This window comes from Oncorhynchus keta, chromosome 2 (genome assembly GCF_023373465.1).
Source record: "Oncorhynchus keta strain PuntledgeMale-10-30-2019 chromosome 2, Oket_V2, whole genome shotgun sequence".
Taxonomy (NCBI): Eukaryota; Metazoa; Chordata; class Actinopteri; order Salmoniformes; family Salmonidae; genus Oncorhynchus; species Oncorhynchus keta.
The window spans coordinates 71,695,348-71,716,515 of NC_068422.1; the positions used below are offsets into that span (position 1 = coordinate 71,695,348).

The 21,168-nt window shown below is 43.7% G+C and overlaps 1 protein-coding gene across 3 annotated transcripts in view; it reads left to right on the forward strand.

Annotated features, from left to right (window-relative positions):
• LOC118359980 (C-type lectin domain family 18 member A-like) overlaps positions 1-21,168 on the forward strand; it is a 30,548-nt gene that overhangs the window by 287 nt on the left and 9,093 nt on the right. For all 3 annotated transcript variants that reach the window (XM_035738979.2, XM_052482509.1, XM_052482508.1), the window contains exons 2-3: positions 747-838; positions 18,721-21,031. In XM_035738979.2, the coding sequence (XP_035594872.1) occupies positions 20,981-21,031 (51 nt within the window). In that variant the 5' untranslated portion in view covers positions 747-838; positions 18,721-20,980. The remainder of the gene's footprint in view (positions 1-746; positions 839-18,720; positions 21,032-21,168) is intronic.

The window sequence follows — 21,168 nt, forward strand, 5'->3', positions numbered from 1 at the left end:
TATGGTTGTTTTTATTAACTTCTCTTGCAAAAAAATCCTCAAACTATTCTAATTAATGCAGGATGTTATTTCATTTACAGTGGATATAGGCTAACATTTTACGCTATCATACAGAGCGATGTATCATAATGAGTGATTACATTTTCATAATGGGCCCCCGTGGGAATCGAACCCACAACCCATGTTCTATCAACTGAGCCCTACTGGACTAACCAACTAATTTGAAGCAGATACAACTTGTAAATTGTCATCTGTTTCCTACATTCCATCTTAACTTTTGTAAATTGCGAAAATGTGATTTGCATATAGGCTAAACATTGGACATTCATTAGTCAATTATCCTATGCTACGTTTTAATCCCCCAGTCAAAATAACCTATGGGATTTTTCTTCTTTCCCAATAAAATAAAGAATGCGATAGGATTTTGAAAACTGTAAGATTTTGTTATATTTCTGTCAGAATCCTATTTGGGAAAAACATATTCAGTAAGGCTACAAGGCCTATATATTGAATAGAGATATTAGTTCTCCAATGATAGGCCAAACACATTTTAGCTCTCCAATGACAGGCCATACACATCTGTTTAGCCTATCACATGTACCGGCTGTGGATATACACTGTCCCAATGTTGTGGAGTGCTACTGTATCAGACCTTTCAGCCAACCCCCCTGCCCCCCTTACAGACACTTGCATTCCATTGCCATGGCGACCAGTCCTAAATAATTGTGTGCTTTTCTTTATTCCAGGGCTTGGATTGAAGGAGCATTTTCTGATTGTTACACAGCACAATAGGCTGCGCAGCGTGGTCACCCCCATGGCCGCTAACATGCAAAAAATGGTTCGTTGCCTTGCCTGCCTTTCATTATATTTATTTTGTGTGTGTGTGTCAGTTTGTCTGTCTGTTTGTCTGTCTGCCCATCTGATTGGGGAGGATAGGCTGGTCCTAGCTCTATAAGGGCAACTTCTACCCGAACCTCTAAGCAAATGTAACTATGCCGACTGCCGTGCTGCCATGCATGCTGGCCCCTTTGAAACACATCACTGAGTTACATGGCCGCTGCTGCCTGCTGGACACCAAGGTCACCTGAAATAGAGCTCTGCCAGAAACCCTCCCTTGTGCTCTTTCCCATGCTCCCAATTACAGTTTGTCACAGAGTCTGTCTCTTGGTTAACCGAGCCCTTGGTAAAGGCCCTCCATTTGATCCATGATTTATTACACAGCTATATATTATATCCAAAGGTACTGTACAGATCAGTTGAAATCGTATCCTCATAAGTAGTCACAGTTCCTCCCTCTCTGAGGGTATCCCCATTTCCCATCTCTAACAACTAAAGAAAGGCAGCGACACCAGAGATTTCTCACAGGGTATCTTCTGTTGAAACATTGATATTCCCAACAGTGAGAGACAGTGAATAGCAGTCTGTTAACGAAGACAGTGCATGTTGCAGTCACAGGGACACTGACACCACAGCTGTTCTGTATGGTGCTGTCTCTGGCAGGGTGTTAATGCTGAAGGCCATAAACACTGTGTGGGGTGGATCTAGGATCTGTCCCTGGGGCTCTGAAATAGATATACCAGGAGGATTACATACGGTGTCTCTCTGTCTCTACTCAAACTAACAGTTTACATACACTAAGTTGACTGTGGCTTTAAACAGCTTGGAAAATTCCAGGAAATTATGTCATGGCTTTAGAAGCTTCTGATAGGCTAATTGACATCATTTGAGTTTATTGGAGGTGTACCTGTGAATATATTTCAAGGCCTACCTTCAAACTCAGTGCCTCTTTGCTTGACATCATGGGAAAATCAAAAGAAATCAGCCAAAACCACAGAAAATAAATTGTAGACTTCCACAAGTCTGGTTCATCCTTGGGAGCAATGTTCAAATGTCTGAAGGTACCACGTTCATCTGTTCAAACAATAGTACGCAAGTATAAACATCATGGGACCACGCAGCCATCATACCAATAAGTAAGGGAATACCCCCCCCCCTGAAATGGACAAAAATGAATGGGAACTTATTGGCACCGCACGAAACATATACACGATGTACAATACCAGTCAAATGGATGTTGTTTCATTCAAAACTTATTGCAAATGCCATATGGCAAATGCCAAGTGTCACACAGCAAAAATCCAATAGATGGCGAGCGCGCTCCATGGTAAATTTTCACATTGCAAATGCACATCAAGTCAAGACCCAAGGGTCAAATTTGGAGAATAAAAATGAACAACTTATCACCCCCTTAAAAAAGTGTTTTCTGGACTGTTTTTTGAAATTTTTAGATTTGTTAGTCAATTACATTTACATTACATTTAAGTCATTTAGCAGACGCTCTTATCCAGAGCGACTTACAAATTGGTGCATTCACCTTATGACATCCAGTGGAACAGCCACTTTACAATAGTGCATCTAAATCTTTTAAGGGGGGTGAGAAGGATTACTTTATCCTATCCTAGGTATTCCTTAAAGAGGTGGGGTTTCAGGTGTCTCCGGAAGGTGGTGATTGACTCCGCTGTCCTGGCGTCGTGGGGGAGTTTGTTCCACCATTGGGGGGCTAGAGCAGCGAACAGTTTTGACTGGGCTGAGCGGGAACTGTACTTCCTCAGTGGTAGGGAGGCGAGCAGGCCAGAGGTGGATGAACGCAGTGCCCTTGTTTGGGTGTAGGGCCTGATCAGAGCCTGGAGGTACTGAGGTGCCGTTCCCCTCACAGCTCCGTAGGCAAGCACCATGGTCTTGTAGCGGATGCGAGCTTCAACTGGAATTATACACGTATAAGAACTATATGAACATACTTTTGTCATATTTATTGTCATTTAAAAAAAAAATCAAAAAGGCATATGTTTTGTCCATTTGCAATATGTCGAAGTCATAAGTCGAAGTCAAAAGTCAGTGAACCATTGCCAAATGCCATAAGAAATGTCCAAATGCAATATGAAAGTATTGATAGTGTCAAATCAGGTTGTTATGTCCATTTGCCATGTACGATCATAGGATGTCGGTTTCCAAACCCAAAAGTCAGTGAACCATGTTCAAATGTAATTTATACTGCCCAAATGATATATAGCACTATGTTAAGCCATGAATCAACCTAGATGGTCTATTTGTCATGTATGATGAGACAGAAGTGTTTTTTAATGATTTTTTGAAAAACGTCCAAAATGACCAGGGGCGCCACTATTGGATGGGCAGTAGACCCCTTGCACCCCCCTAAAGGCAATTTAAAAAAAACATTTAAAAAATGTGCTCCTGGTAACTCATTCCAATCACCAGGCGCACAGCTGTCCATTTGCAATATGTTTCAATGGGCATTTACCATCACAAATTTGAACTTGGGATGGCCGGGCAGTGATTCTGGTTCCTCTCCATCGCTCGTTGGTGTTGATTCCAGAATGTCAATTTGGTGATGGTCTAACACTGTTTAAACATATTGCAAATGGACAAAAGTCAGCCAGCAAGTAACCATCCATCAGTCAATTAGATATCATTCGGACACCAAACTGATACAAACTGACACCACACCTACTTTTTCCAACTTGTTTAGAAGCCAACTATCACATATTTCAGAGCAGGCCCAAAATTCACAGCACCTTCTGTTTAAACCATACTAAAAACATAAAACATGTAGTTACGTTCTAGCTGCGGGTCCAGTTCTGACATTATGTGTAGGTCTAGCTGAGGCGACCCAGAAACCCACGTTTCGGCTCAATAGGTCATTTGGAGCCATAGCAGCGACCTTAATTGGTGCTGATAATCCACATTTTCCGGGCGTTGCTACGGGGTCCTTGAATGAGCTATCGGACTGAAAATTTAAGGCCCATCTCTATGGGCCGAGGCGGTTTCAATGCACCTAGTCTTGCGACTCTGGGACTTTTCTAAATGTTGTCATTTTCGCGATGGTCAAAATGAATTGAAGTTATTGCAAATGTATGAGGCTGTTTGTCGGTCTTCTAGAGCCACATAACTCACCGTGCACTATCGACTTGAGCTCTAGAACAGGTTTCTAAAATTTCCGAGCTCTAGGTCTGACGGTTCTTTGATAGTTTGAACAAAGGTAACTATTGCAGGCTCTATGTGTCTCTAAGCCCCACACTGTCACTCCGTCCTTGCTGTGTGTGTGCGCTTTTCTTGGAAATCTGATGGGAGAAATTATTGATTTACAGCTTTTACAGAATCCTGAGTTTAAAGTCTTTATGTTAAGAATTGACTGATATACACAGGGTTGAATGGAGTGTTTTCACAATCTGCAGGTTGGGTATATCAAAACACCTTTATGGTGAATTTAAGGACTTTTTCTGGGATTAAAGGTCAAAAACAAAAATAGTCAAAGTACATGAACCTACGGTGTCAGGAAAAAAGAACCAGCCATTTATCTATTGTAATTGAATTTATTGTAATTAATTTTTGGATAAAAAAACGTTCCCGTTTTAAACAAGATATTTTGTCACGAAAAGATGCTCGACTATGCATATAATTACCAGCTTTGGAAAGAAAACACTCTGACGTTTCCAAAACTGCAAAGATATTGCCTGTGAATGCCACAGAACTGATGCTACAGGCGAAACCAAGATGAAATTTCAAACAGGAAGTGCCCCAGATTTTGAAGGCGCTGTGTTCCAATGTCTCCTTATGTGGCTGTGTATGGGCCAGGAATGAGCTTACACTTTCTGTCGTTTCCCCAAGGTGTCTGCAGCACTGTGACGTATTTGTAGGCATATCATTGGAAGATTGACCATTTTACAATACATCTACCAGGTGCTCGCTTGGTGTCCTCCATCGCAATTATTGCGTAATCTCCAGCTGCGTGTATTTTTCCATCTGCCACGAATGATTTGTGAAAAACACCTTGAGGATTGATTCTAAACAACGTTTGCCATGTTTCTTTTTTTTTTTTTTTTTTTTTTTTTTGAATTTGACCCCTTTTTCTCCCCAATTTCGTGGTATCCAATTGTTGTAGTAGCTACTATCTTGTCTCATCGCTACAACTCCCGTACGGGCTCGGGAGAGACGAAGGTTGAAAGTCATGCGTCCTCCGATACACAACCCAACCAAGCCGCACTGCTTCTTAACACAGTGCGCATCCAACCCGGAAGCCAGCCTCACCAATGCGCCGGAGGAAACACTGTGCACCTGGCCACCTTGGCTAGCGCACACTGCGCCCAGCCCGCCACAGGAGTCACTGGTGTGCGATGAGACAAGCACACCTCTACCGACCAAGCCCTCCCTAACCCGGGCGACGCTAGGCCAATTGTGTGTCGCCCCACGGACCTCCCGGTCGCGGCCGGTGACGACAGAGCCTGGGCGCGAACCCAGGGACTCTGATTGCGTTTGCCATGTTTCTGTCGATATTATGGAGTTAATTTGGAAAAAAGTTTGGTGTTGTAATGACTGAATTTTCTGATTTTTTTCTTAGCCAAACGTGATGAACAAAACGGAGCGATTTCTCCTACACAAATAATCTTTTTGGAAAAAATGAACATTTGCTATCTAACTGAGAGTCTCCTCATTGAAAACATCCGAAGTTCTTCAAAGGTAAATGATTTTATTTGAATGCTTTTCTTGTTTTTGTGAAAATGTTGCCCGCTGAATGCTAGGCTTAATGCTATGCTATCTATCAATACTCTTACACAAATGCTTGTGTAGCTATGGTTGAAAAGCATATTTTGAAAATCTGAGATGACAGTTTTGTTAACAAAAGGCTAAGCTTGTGAGTGAATATATTTCTTTCATTTCATTTGCGATTTTCATGAATAGTTAACGCTGCGTTATGGTAATGAGCTTGAGTCTATGATTACGCTCCCGTTAAGAGAAATCATACAATACGTGGATTGATCCAGTTGCGGCGTGACGAATCCAAGTGGGTTTTAAGAGAAATTTTCATACAATGTACAATCTGGTGATGCTTAAAACCAAAAAAAAAAAATCCCCAAAAAGTTAGATCCAGTTGCGATTTCTGAAAATTGCAAAATAAATGAAATAAATATGCCTGTTCAAGTCGTCTCAGATTTTCAAAATATAGAACCATTAAGGTGGGGTTTTGGAGCTCTCACAAAAACCAGCAAAGGGTTTCTGTGATTTTCTGTAGGAGACTCTCAGTTTTGTCCAGTTTTTCCTGAAAATCACACACACTTATATCAACCCTCTCAGTCACCTAAAATCAGTCCATAGTTCTGAAACATGGAAAACGTTGTTTGAATCAAAAGACTTCAAAACTCCAAGATTATGTAAGACCTGACTTTTACAGACACCAAAGAGGATGGCCAATCTTTAAAACATGTGCAGACACCTAAAGCGATAGGAAGGTCCGTCATTCCCCTCTCAGGGTACGCCATCCCCCCCGTTCAGCTGAAACGGTGGCGCAGGGAATGAAAAAATATTCTTAGAAATATTTAACCTCCACACATTAACAAGTCCAATACCTCAAATGAAAGATAAACACCTTGTTCATCTACCCAGCATGTCAGATTTTTTAAATGTTTTACGGCGAAAACACAGCACATATTTATATTAGACCACCACTGAAACAAAGACAAGAGGCAGCCATTTTGTCCCAGAAAATATAAAATTATAAAAGCAGGATTAAAAAATAAATCACTAACCTTTTGAAAATCTTCATCAGATGACAGTCATATGACATATTACACAGTATATTTATGTTTTGTTCAATAATATGCATTTTATATCCATAAATCACGGTTTACATTGACGCCATGTTCATAAAATTATCAAAAATGTCCGGAGAAATTATGGAAAGCTACGCCAGATAACAGAAATACTAATCATAAACTTTGACTAAAGATACATGTTTTACATATAGTTAGAAAGATACACTGGTTCTTAACCTCTTAAGCGCACCCGACATGCAGGCGTCCCATCTAGCTATCTGGAAATGGAAATGCGCTACGCTAAATGCTAATAGCACTCGTTAAAACTCAAACGTTCATTAAAACACACATGCAGGGTATTGAATTAAAGCTACACTCGTTGTGAATCCAGCCAACAAGTCAGATTTTTAAAATGCTTTTCGGCGAAAGCATGAGAAGCTATTATCTGATAGCATGCAACACCCCGAAATACCTGAAGGGGACGTAAACAAAATAATTAGCATAGCCGGCGCTATACAAAACGCAGAAATAAAATATAAAACATTCATTACCTTCGACGAGCTTCTTTGTTGGCACTCGTAGCTGTCCCATAAACATCACTATTGGGTCTTTTTTTCGATTAAATCGGTCCATATATACCCTAAATATCGATCTATGAAAAGTGTGTGATCCAGAAAAAAACAGCGTTTTAAAACGCAACGTCATTTTTTAAAATTAAAAAAGTTGACGATAAACTTTCACAAAACACTTCGAAATACTTTTGTAATCCAACTTTAGGTATTAGTAAACGTTAATAATCTATCAAATTGATCACGGGGCGATGTGTATTGAATAGCTCCACGTCTTCAAATCATGTTCTGAAATTTCTCCTCCAAAACATCCTGTCGGAGACCGGAAGGAATGGGCTCTCTCTTACTCGTTTGACCAAGAAACAAAGCCCAGGCAATTGACAAGATTGGCGACATCGTGTGGAAGCTGTAGGACTTGCAATCTCAGCCCCATGTAATTTGGTTTCCCATAGACAATACATGCAAGTGGCGCATGGATATTTTTCCCAGCTTTCGGTGATCAGTTTTTCTTGCGCTTTTCAATGAAACACACGCTCTGTTATAGTCACAGCCGTGATTTAACCAGTTTTAGAAACGTCAGAGTGTTTTCTATCCACACATACTAATCATATGCATATACTATATTTCTGGCATGAGTAGCAGGACGCTGAAATGTTGCGTGATTTTTAACAGAATGTTCGAAAAAGTAAGGGGTAGGCTTAACATTATGCAACCACTGTGTCAGATTTGTTTTTAACGTTACAGAATTAGTTGACTATGCAATAACCTGAGACGGCGCTCAGACGTAACAATATTTCTCCGCTATGTTGGAGTCAACAGAAATACAAAATTACAACATAAATATTCCCTTACCTTTGATGGTCTTCGATCAGAATGTAGTGGAAGGAGTCATACTTAGCCAATACATCATTTTGTTTAAATTCTAGTGTCCATGTAGTAGCATATGCTACCACTTTCAGCTCAAATGCCCCAAAAATGACTTCTGGTCCAGAATAATTGCGCATCAAAACTTCAAAATTACATATTATAGGTCGATTAAACTGGTCAAACTAAGTGCAGAATCAAGCTTTAGGATGTTATAAACGTACAAAACGAATGGCATTCCAACTGGACAATCATAGTTCATCTAGGGCTAGGTGGAACAAAGGAAGCTCTGTGCCCAATGCGCGCCCTAACGCACATGGAAATCCTTGCGACACTCAAAGTTTTTCGCCTCACTGAGTCAAAGTTCACAGCATTTGCACAATTAAACGCTCTACTGAATGAGGACATCTAGTGGAAGACATAGGAAGTGTTTCCAGATCAATAACTTGTTGGGAAGGGAGGGGGCGATGACGTCAAAGTTGCCCCAACTTTCAGGATCTCAAAACTAGTTTGGAAGATTGCCTGCCCTGTGAGTTCTGTTATACTCACAGACATAATTCAAACGGTTTTTAGAAGCTTCAGAGTGTTTTCTATCCAATAATAATAATAATCATTTGCATATATTAGCAATTTAGGACAGATTTTTATGCAGTTTACTATGGGCACGCAATTCATCCAAAGGGGAAATATCGCTCCCTATCCTGAACAAGCGTTGAGGCCTCGACACCGTCTTTTTCAAGGCTAACGGCCCATTAGTCCAAACCTATGCTCACCAAGTTTCGTCTTCGAAGTCTTTTCCTTTTAGGAGAAATGGCCATGTCGTGATTGGTGATGTTTTGTACATTTGCAATAAGATTCCATTTGCAATATGGTGGAATTTACCGGGACAGCGGAAAAATTACCAAAGTTTGAACATTTTATAAAACGGAAACCGAATGTCCTAGAGACTCCGTTCGATGACTTCCTGGAAGATTTGGCCCCGGTGAACGGCCCACCACCATCGAATTTCACAAACATTTGTGGATGTCTAGTAAGGGACCGTACATTTGCAATATGGAGTTTCTCATCGATCATACAGCAAATGCCAAAATGTGCCCTTCATGTATGGGAGGAGACTCGTTCTGTCTCCTAGAGATGAACGTACTTTGGTGCGAAAAGTGCAAATAAATCCCAGAACAACAGCAAAGGACCTTGTGAAGATGCTGGTGCCATGTAGGCCGGCCCAAGGAGACGCACAGGAGACCCGATGCGTAGAGCCGGCTTCATGGCACACACATGCCCACTCTAGCCCGGCCGATACTTTTTAATTTTAAAAAATGTATTTCACCTTTATTTAACCAGGTAGGCTAGTTGAGAACAAGTTCTCATCTGCAACTGCGACCTGGCCAAGATAAAGCATAGCAGTGTGAACAGACAAATGAAAATGGGTGGGCTATTTACCAATAGACTATGTACAGCTGCAACGATCGGTTAGCTGCTCAGATAGCAGATGTTTGAAGTTGGTGAGGGAGATAAAAGTCTCCAACTTCAGCGATTTTTGCAATTCGTTCCAGTCACAGGCAGCAGAGTACTGGAACGAAAAGCGGCCAAATGAGGTGTTGGCTTTAGGGATGATCAGTGAGATACACCTGCTGGAGCGCGTGCTACGGATGGGTGTTGCCATCATGACCAGTGAACTGAGATAAGGCGGAGCTTTACCTAGCATGGACTTGTAGATGAACTGGAGCCAGTGGGTCTGGCGACGAATATGTAGTGAGGGCCAGCCGACTAGAGCATACAAGTCGCAGTGGTGGGTGGTATAAGGTGCTTTAGTGACAAAACGGATGGCACTGTGATAAACTGCATCCAGTTTGCTGAGTAGAGTGTTGGAATCAATTTTGTAGATGACATCGCCGAAGTCGAGGATCGGTAGGATAGTCAGTTTTATTAGGGTAAGTTTGGCGGCGTGAGTGAAGGAGGCTTTGTTGCGGAATAGAAAGCCGACTCTTGATTTGATTTTCGATTGGAGATGTTTGATATGAGTCTGGAAGGAGAGTTTACAGTCTAGCCAGACACCTAGGTACTTATAGATGTCCACATATTCAAGGTCGGAACCATCCAGGGTGGTGATGCTAGTCGGGCATGCGGGTGCAGGCAGCGATCGGTTGAAAAGCATGCATTTGGTTTTACTAGCGTTTAAGAGCAGTTGGAGGCCACGGAAGGAGTGTTGTATGGCATTGAAGCTCGTTTGGAGGTTAGATAGCACAGTGTCCAAGGACGGGCCGGAGGTATATAGAATGGTGTCGTCTGCGTAGAGGTGGATCAGGGAATCGCCCGCAGCAAGAGCAACATCATTGATATATACAGAGAAAAGAGTCGGCTCGAGAATTGAACCCTGTAGCCCCCCCATAGAGATTGCCAGAGGACCGGACAGCATGCCCTCCGATTTGACACACTGAACTCTGTCTGCAAAGTAATTGGTGAACCAGGCAAGGCAGTCATCCGAAAAACCGAGGCTACTGAGTCTGCCGATAAGAATATGGTGATTGACAGAGTCGAAAGCCTTGGCAAGGTCGATGAAGACGGCTGCACAGTACTGTCCTTTCTCTATGGCGGTTATGATATCGTTTAGTACCTTGAGTGCACCCGTGACCGGCTCGGAAACCAGATTGCACAGCGGAGAAGGTACGGTGGGATTCGAGATGGTCAGTGACCTGTTTGTTGACTTTGGGTCCAGGGTGTCTCTCCCTTTGAAGAGGGGGATGACTGCGGCAGCTTTCCAATCCTTGGGGATCTCAGACGATATGAAAGCGAGGTTGAACAGGCTGGTAATAGGGGTTGCGACAATGACGGCGGATAGTTTCAGAAATAGATACGCGGAGCTGGTATGTACCGCACCGGGCTATGCACCCGCACTGGGGACACCGTGCGCTTCACAGCATAACACGGTGCCTGCCCGGTCTCTCTAGCCCCCCGGTAAGCACAGGAAGTTGGCGCAGGTCTCCTACCTGGCTTCGCCACACTTCCTGTGTGCCTCCTCCCAAGACATTTTTGGGGCTGACTCTCGGGCTTCCATCCACGCCGCAGTGCTGCCTCCTCATACCAGCGCCTCTACGCCTTCGCCGCCTCCAGCTCTTCTTTGGGGCGGCGATATTCTCCAGGCTGTGCCCAGGGTCCTTTTCCATCCAACTCATCCTCCCATGTCCAGTACTCCTCGCGCTGCTCCTGCTGCCGCTGCCTGTCACCACGCCGCTTGGTCCTGTTGTGGTGGGTGATTCTGTAAGGGATTTCCTCCTCTTCTTCCGAAGAGGAGAGGCAAAAAGGATCGGAGGACCAATATGCGGCGTGATAAGTGTCCTTGGTTCTTTTAATAAGAAATAGTACACATGAACAACTGAATACAAAACGTGGAATGAATGAAACCCAAAACAGTACCGTGTGGTGAAAAACACAGACACGGAAACAAACACCCACAAACACACAGTGAAACCCAGGCTACCTAAGTATGATTCTCAATCAGAGACAACTAATGACACCTGCCTCTGATTGAGAACCATACTAGGCCGAAACATAGAAATCCCCAAATCATAGAAAAAACAAACATAGACTGCCCACCCCAACTCACGCCCTGACCATACTAAATAATGACAAAACAAAGGAAATAAAGGTCAGAACGTGACATTATCTCAATACTTTGTTATAGAAATGTTTGCGAATTTATTGAAAATGAAATACATACATATCTAATTTACATAAGTATTCACACCCTTGATTTAATACTTTGTAGAAGCACCTTTGGCAGCGTTTACAGCAGTGAGTATTTCTGGGTAAGTCTCTAAGAGCTCTCCACACCTGGATTGTGCAACATTTGCCCATTATTCTTTTCAAAATTACTCAAGCTCTGTCAAATGTGTTGTTAATTATAGCTCAACAGCCATTTTCAGGCCATAGATTTTCAAGTAGATTTAAGTTAAAACTGTAACTCGGACACTCAGGAACATTCACAGTTTCCTTCCTCTCCGGCATCTGAGTTAGGAAGGATGCCTGTATCTTTGTAGTGACTGGGTGTATTGATACACCATCCAAAGTGTAAGTAATAATTTCACCACACTCAAAGGGATATTCAATGTCTGTTTTTGTTTTTGTTTTACCCATCTACCAGTAGATGCCCTTCTTTGCGAGGCATTGAAAAACCTCTCTGATCTTTGTGGTTGAATCTGAGTTTGAAATTCGCTGCTCGACTGAGGGACTTCACAGATAATTGTATGTATGGGGAACAGATATGAGGTAGTCATTCAAAAATCATGTTATACACTATTATTGCACATACAGTGGGGCAAAAAAGTATTTAGTCAGCCACCAATTGTGCAAGTTCTCCCACAAAAATGAGAGAGGCCTGTAATTTTCATCATAGGTACACAACTATGACAGACAAAATGAGAAAACAAATCCAGAAAATCACATTGTAGGATTTGTAATGAATTTATTTGCAAATTATGGTGGAAAATAAGTATTTGATCAGTGTGGGTGGGCACTGTGCAGCCTGAAACAACACGAATGTGTGACAAGCCTCCAATGATAATCCACTGGGCAGTTTCTCTATATCTGTTCCCATCTATTACTGTGCCAGTCTTATCTCCCTTTGCTTACATTGCATGAGGACAGACAAAGACAGAGGACAATCTGTGGATAATGAAACACACAACGGTGGGGTTGAATAGTGTATGTCCTAGAGGCCTAATGGCCGTTTTGTCCAAAACCGTCACTTATCATAGATTGCGTTCTCAAAGCCAATGATAGAGCAGAGTTCCTAGACTGCTGCTAAGCATCGGCAAACTGCACATAGCTGATAACACGTAATGAGAAAAAGAGGATGAGGATATTATCATGCTGCATTCAGGACTGTGGTATTACAGGTAATTTGCTTGCGAAGGCCGATGGAGGAATCCCGGGCGAGCTGAAGAAGCATATTAAGGAGCTTTACTGATAAACTCTTAAAAGGCTCAGGGCTTTAGCTGCGTTTGTGATTCTCTTTGAGGAATTTCCACCCAGGCAGGGCAGCAGGCGTGGGTAAGCGCTGACTGATTGTGTCGGTAAAGAGATTATAGTGTGGCCCTGCAGCAGCCTCCCTCTTCTCCCTCTTCTTCTTCTCTTCAGGAGATAAAAGAGCAGCGCTTCACACAGTTTCACAAATGAGGCTCTTCTCTCTCTGTACTCAGTCCATGCCCTCTGGAGGTTCACCTAGGGCTGGGGAAGCCTGTCTGACAATAGGAGGTACTTTGCTTCAAATACAGAAATGGAAATTAGGTATTTTCTTTTGGTGTAAGACAGGAGAGGGAGGCGTTTGTTTTACGTCTACACATTGCAGAAACTCGTTTTCTCGTTGTAATGACATAATTTCAAGTTTTGCCTGCTGGGTATGTGTGAGACAAAGTGCATAGGCTATGTGTATGTCTGCAGCTGAGTAATGTACAGTACATTAGGTCAAAGTTCAAACCGCTTAATGTCTCCACTTAGCTGAGGACTCACACGGCTAACAGACAGATTTGAGTGGGCATGAAAACATCGACTGGGAAACAGTGTTCCTGCTGATTGTCACTGCTATTAAAAGCTCTGCTGTCTTGGCTTATTTTATGGACTACACTCCTTGCCAACATCAATTCCTCGGCTATAAGTTGTTGAATTTATGGACTATAGCAGAGTACGACTAAACATATTCCTATGTCTGGTCTTTGCTTCACTCCTGTAGTTACTTAATTCCTTGCACTGATGCATTGTGACGTGAAAATGGAACATTCAAGAAGGGGACTTGTGGGGTGTGGTGTGGGGGCTGTGCTTTGGCAAAGTGGGTGGGGTTATATCCTTCCTGTTTGGCCCTGTCCGGGGGTGTCCTCGGATGGGGCCACAGTGTCTCCTGTCCCCTCCTGTCTCAGCCTCCAGTATTTATGCTGCAGTAGTTTGTGTCGGGGGGCTAGGGTCAGTTTGTTATATCTGGAGTACTTCTCCTGTCCTATTCGGTGTCCTGTGTGAATCTAAGTGTGCGTTCTCTAATTCTCTCCTTCTTTCTTTCTCTCTCTCGGAGGACCTGAGCCCTAGGACCATGCCCCAGGACTACCTGACATGATGACTCCTTGCTGTCCCCAGTCCACCTGGCCATGCTGCTGCTTCAGTTTCAACTGTTCTGCCTTACTATTATTCGACCATGCTGGTCATTTATGAACATTTGAACATCTTGGCCATGTTCTGTTATAATCTCCACCCGGCACAGTCAGAAGAGGACTGGCCACCCCACATATGCTCTCTCTAATTCTCTCTTTCTTTCTCTCTCTCGGAGGACCTGAGCCCTAGGACCGTGCCCCAGGACTACCTGACAGTATGACTCCTTGCTGTCCCCGGTCCACCTGACTGTGCTGCTGCTCCAGTATCAACTGTTCTGCCTTGTTATTATTCGACCATGCTGGTCATTTATGAACATTTGAACATCTTGGCCATGTTCTGTTATAATTTCTACCCGGCACAGCCAGAAGAGGACTGGCCACCCCACATAGCCTGGCTCCTCTCTAGGTTTCTTCCTAGGTTTTGGCCTTTCTAAGGACTTTTTCCTAGCCACCGTGCTTCTACACCTGCATTTCTTGCTGTTTGGGGTTTTGGCTGGGTTTCTGTACAGCACTTTGAGATATCAGCTGATGTACGAAGGGCTATATAAATACATTTGATTTGATTTGATTTGACTTGCCCGGTGACCCTGCTCCCCTCTGGTGGCATCAAAGCGTGCGCTGATGATTTTGACCAGGAGACATCAGAGGGAACAATGTGCTCAAAGGGGCTTAGCACAGACTCTTAATTAGCTGTCACTCCCCTGACATCTGGACATCCCTCCATTCATCAAACAACAAATGTCCTATGATGAGGAAGTAGTGCTAATGATGAAGTTAGTCCCACAGGAAGCAACATCATCCTTTCCAAGCTCTTTATAGTATGGCATGAATACTCCCATACACTGGGCCTGTTGTATTCTCTCCAATGTTTTCATGTGTCAGTCATAAGACCTTCATCTGAGTTTTACTAGGTATTTTCCTTAATAAATTGAAACACATGTCTCCAGTTAGTGTTTCTGAGTATTAAGGATCTCTTACTTCACTGCAAGGTTGAATAATTGACAAACGGGTCAGTGTTCCCTTTTAGAAGGCCCTTAAATATTAACACTGATGTGCCAGATGAAGATTAACTTAAAAGGTGACAACATGAAAACTCCTCTCTTTTCACCCCGTCAGTGGACCCAGTCAAAGTCACTGTGGAGGAAATGACATTGATTTGTTTGGCTGTCTCATTCTGGCTCCCCTCTAAGGGGGGTGTTTTTATATAACACACATTCAGGTGAAAACACCAGCTGTGAGATCTGCTGAGTACACACAGGCAGGCTGTGAGCTGTGGCTATCAGTAGGACAGGAGTGGCCTGGAGAGTGTTTGTGTTGGGGGCCCTCTCAAGGTGATGGTAGGCTGGCAGAATCTCTGAGGAGCAACGTTGAGAAGGTGTGGAAAGATGCGACTGGTGGGGGCTGTAGTAATGGTGAAGGAGAAGAGACGGGGGTCAGTGAAATGGGGAGATGGTTGGATGTTGACGGCCTGGCTAACTTTTAGATCTCTCTGAAGAGCGAGTGAGAGTCGGCTAGCTTTGCATGACATCCCACTGGTGTGTGCCAGGATACCCCACTCCCTCCCCCTTTCCTCCCCCTCTGTCCCCTCTCCCCATCTCTGAAACAGGACCCCATCTTTGGGGGCCAGTCATGAAACGGCATATGTGGAAACACGTCCCTTTCACATTCGGGTCCTGAGTGCTGACAGCCATCTCCACGATAACTGGCTGCAGTTGTCGGGGCAGCTTAACGCTGAGCGGAGACATTCTGCTACCACTCGACACGCACAAGACGAGACAGGGGTCAAACGGCTTAGCCAATGAGTGACAGCCACTGTTCGTCTCCCTGTCCTAACAGAGGCAGAGGCTGCCTCATCAGTTCCTCATCAGCAAAACAGAAGAATCCACACTGTTTATATGCTGCTTATAAAGTGTATTCAGAAAATATTCAGACTTTTCCCACATTTTTGTTATGTTACAGCCTTAGTCTAAACATTTAAAAAAAAAATCCTCATCAATCTACACACAATACCCAATAATGACAAAGCGAAAACAGGTTTTCATAAAATGTTTGCAAATTTATTACAAATAAAAAACAGAAATACCTTATTTACATAAGTATTCGGACTCTTTGCTATGAGAGTCGAAATTGAGCTCAGGTGCATCCTGTTTCAACAACATGAATGGAGTCCACCTGTGGTAAATTCAATTGATTTCTACATGATTTGGAAAGGCACACACATGTCTAAAAAAGGTCCCACAGTTGACAGTGCATGTCAGAGTAAAAAATCAAGCCATGGGGGTGAAGGAATTGTCTGTAGATCTCCGAGACAGGATGGTGTCGAGGCACAGATCTGGGGAAAGGTACCAAAACAATTTCTGCAGCATTGAAGGTCCCCAAGAACATATATATATATATCCTCACACCAATATTTTTGCTTTGTCATTAGGGGGTATTGTGTGTAGATTGATGTGGGGAGAAAAACAATATAATCTATTTTAGAATAAGCCTGTAAAGTAACAAAATGTGTAAAATGTCAAGTGGTCGGAGTACTTTCCGAATGCACTGTATGCTTATATATGTGTCTACTGGGACACTGTTTAGACACTCAGTTCTAACAACTGCCTCAGTGCCTTGTGTCTCTTTAGTGGGCGGATATCCCAACTCAGTACTTGATACTGACAGGCCCATCATGTCTCTGACTGTACTGTGTCTTTAAGCATAACCCTGTGAGTCTGTCTATGTTGTAGCCGGCTCTGTGCCAGGAGAGGAGAGAATGTTAATAGGTGTGTGACGTTGGGATTTCATTTGATCCCTCCACTTTAGAGACACACACCTCTCACCAGACCAGGGCATGGCTAAAGGACGCTAACCCATCCAGACTGTCCCGCCTCTGGCCCCCTACTCCCCACCCCCGACTTACCCCTACACTCCATGACCCCTTATCCAACTCCCCTTCTCTCTCCCCCTACATCCCAATCCACCAGTGTCTATGTCATAGTGAGAGGAGAGACATAGAGGAGCTCAATGGGTATAACTTTTGTTGACAATTTCGATACCTTTTGGAAACAAAACATGTTTTATAAGGAGGATGGGATCCACCCAAATAATTTGGGCTCCTGGATCCTTTCACAGCATTTACAAGGCTGCGTTGAGACAATGACTTACTAATGACCCAAAGCCCAGCTCAGTTAATCCCTACCATTGTGACACTGAGTTGTCATAATGCTGAAGCAAATGTATATATTATCAGGGGCATTGGAAGACACAATGTAAGTAACCTAATTGATGTCCCTCTAACTGCCTCTGCTGATCCTACAGCTATTGTATGCTGTAATCATGTGCCTATGAACCAGATTTATACTGTTAGCACTGAGGCAGTGTGCCCTAGTAGGGAGTCCACTGTGTGCAGCTCACCCTGCACTAACATAAATAACAAGAGCATATCTACTTCTGCTAAGCTTCTCAGTAAAGCAATGAAAACAAGTAAGCATCTCAGAAAAGTGCTCAAAATAGCCCACGTTAACATACGTAGCTTAAGAAACAAGGTTATTGATAATACCTTTGATACAGTGGCAGCAATACAAGGTTATAACATTTACAGAAATGCGAATGGTGGAGGTGTTGCTGTTAATATTCAGAACCACATTCCTGTAAAGCTTACATACACACACACGAAAACATATGCACTATACACACATGGATTTTGTATTGTAGATATGTGGTAGTGGTGGAGTAAGGGCCTGAGGGGGCACAGTGTGTTGTGAATGCAATGTTTTTAAAATTGTATAACTGCCTTCATTTTGCTGCACCCCGAGGAAGAGTAGCTGCTGCCTTGGCATAATACACAGAAATACAAATACAGGGCTCATAGGACACCTTGCTTAGCCGGAATCCTCCCCTAAGTGCACCAGCTTTGAAAGTAGAGATCACCTTTCAGCCTCCCAGGCTGTTCGCTGTTCACCATCCTGACTGTGTAGTTTCTTTAGGACTGTCCTGTTTAAGATCAGGTACCATCACATGGCCTGTGTTGGCCTTTAGCGATGAATAGCACACTTGCTGTTGTTGATCTATTTAAGGCCTATGAGGATGAGATAGTATACTCAGTGACCTAATGGTCAGCTGGCCAAGCAGCAGAGTCACTCTGCCATGGTCTGTGCTCATACAACTAGCTTTATTTATTTATTTCCCTCCCATACTCCCACACAGTCTGTCTTTTTATCGATCTCCCCATCAGTCCCTGCACAAATACCATATCCATTTTAGGTTATAGATTTCCAGAGCTCTGCGACTAAGTGTTCAGAAGAAACCTTGTCAGTGAACATTAACAATGGGAGGCCAAATGGTGAGCCTGGCATGGGGAGTGTCTCAAAAGCTAAATGTGTCCCTGAAAAAGGGCCCTTCAGGTCACAAAGAGAGGAAGTCGGTCTGTCACCCTCAGTCAATGGAAGGTTGTCCCCCTTTGTATTAGTTTAAACGTGTGTGTGTGTGTGCGTGCGTGCGTTTGTGTGTGTGTGTGTGTATGTGCGTGTGTTGTCTTCTCCCCCTTCCCCATATCTGTAGGACTGGAGTGAGAAGCTGGTTCTACTTGCCCAGGAGAGGGCGGAGTCTTGCCACACAGACCCCTCTCCTCAGGACCAACAGCTCCGCCACATTGGCTGGAACACCCATCACTCAGCCCATGCCACAACTTCATTTGCTGAGGTCATTGACTCATGGTTCGAGGAAGGGAGGGACTTCATGTACTTGAGTGAGCAATGCAGAGAGAATGCTACCTGCCAACACTACACACAGAGAACAAGCACTAACTGGAGGCTAAATCTATTCATGGAAAAATGAAGACTTTTAAGCATAGGTATTTAGGAAATTGTATCTGAGTTCCAGAGACCCCCAGGAACCCATGTCGTATGAGCTGTGGGAAGCATGGTCGTCTGAACATCTCCTCCTGCCAGTGTCATTGTGGACCTAGGTTCACCGGACGATTCTGTCAGGGTACCAGTCTATGTGCCTGTTTACCAGTCTGACAGTCTACTACAGTCATTATTATTTCTGTGTGTCTGACGAGCCATGCTCTGCAGTGTGTGTGTTCAGGTATCTCTGTAGGTGCATCATGGTCGATATACTGTATGTGACTGTGTGTGTTTCAGTGCGCTGCAGTGTGAAGTGTGTGCACGGCCGCTACAAGGAAGAGGAGTGCTCCTTCAAGTGTGATGTTGGTTATGGGGGTGCTGAGTGTGTTGTTGGTTATGGGGGTGCTGAGTGTGCAGGTGAGTGTGATGTTGGTTATGGAGGTGCTGAGTGTGCAGGTGAGTGTGATGTTGGTTATGGGGGTGCTGAGTGTGATGTTGTTTATGGAGGTGCTGAGTGTGCAGGTGAGTGTGATGTTGGTTATGGGGGTGCTGAGTGTGCAGGTGAGTGTGATGTTGGTTATGGGGGTGCTGAGTGTGTTGTTGGTTATGGGGGTGCTGAGTGTGCAGGTGAGTGTGATGTTGGTTATGGGGTTGCTGAGTGTGATGTTGGTTATGGGGGTGCTGAATGTGCAGGTGAGTGTGATGTTAGTTATGGGGGTGCTGAGTGTGCAGGTGAGTGTGATGTTAGTTATGGGGGTGCTGAGTGTGCAGGTGAGTGTGATGTTAGTTATGGGGGTGCTGAGTGTGCAGGTGAGTGTGATGTTAGTTATGGGGGTGCTGAGTGTGCAGGTGAGTGTGATGTTAGTTATGGGGGTGCTGAGTATGCAGGTGAGTGTGTATGTGTGTGGGAATCAGAGTTGTGGTCAATTCCATTTCAATTCCAGTCAATTCAGGAAGTACATTGAAACTTTACTGCATTAATTTAAATGGAATTGACCCCAACCCTGGTGGGAATACGTTTAGGTAGCCATTGTGATACTGTCACACCATTACTATAAACCAGAATGAACTCCTGTCATCATTGTATCTAAGTCAATGCACCCTCTCTTCTATTAAGCTTCAGCCTGATTAGATTCAATGTTTACTGTGTTATCAAGCCATATGCATCTCAGGGGTTTTTCTTGTTTGGGCAAAAGACCGTCCTCCGTCCTCTCGCCTCCATCCTCTCACCTCGTAGAACTGGAAACCGATAAGTGGTCATGTCGTCGAGCAGTGTGTCAATTTGTAAGTAGGAAGAGTGTCCTCCCCCCCTTGATAGCCACCTTTCATCGAGGATACTCATGTATCCTACCATGGAAGAGTTTTGAAATCTGTCACACCCCCATTTGAATCAGCTTTTGTTTTGTCAGAGACTAAGAACATGCACACATTTAAAAACAATATGCTACGTATTGTTTTATCTATAAAATATCTTCCACAACTAACTTAATTAATTTGGATTAATATGAACGTTTTAAAAAGGAGGCGAGTGAGGACGGAGGAGAGAGGACGCAGGAGGTGAGCAAATCGAAATGATAAAAGGTCATAGTGTTTATTGTGACCAGAATGGACTGCGGTCTGTACACTAAGTTTGAGCCAAGATGGATGGTCAGTGCCTGGTGTCTCCTTTACTGAGGCCTAATGTGTGTTGCTTATGTTTCTGTAGAGAAGCAGCAGTTTCACTTCCACAGCTGTTTTAATTTTAATTTTTTAATTTTACAAGGCAAGTCAGTTAAGAACAAATTCTTATTTTCAATGACGGCCTAGGAACAGTGGGTTAACTGCCTGTTCAGGGGCAGAACGACAGATTTGTACCTTGTCAGCTCGGGGATTCAAACTTGCAACCTTTCGGTTACTAGTCCAACGCTCTAACCACTAGGCTACCCTGCCGCCCCAGGGTAGCCTGTGACGTGAGGATAGATGGAGAGTGCTTCATGGTGTCTCCAGAGGTCAACACCTACTATGGAGCCAAGACCCGCTGTCAGGTTAGAGAGAGAGTGTGTGTGTGTGTGTGTGTGTGTGTGTGTGTGTGTGTGTGTGTGTGTGTGTGTGTGTGTGTGTGTGTGTGTGTGTGTGTGTGTGTGTGTGTGTGTGTGTGTGTGTGTGTGTGTGTGTGTGTGTA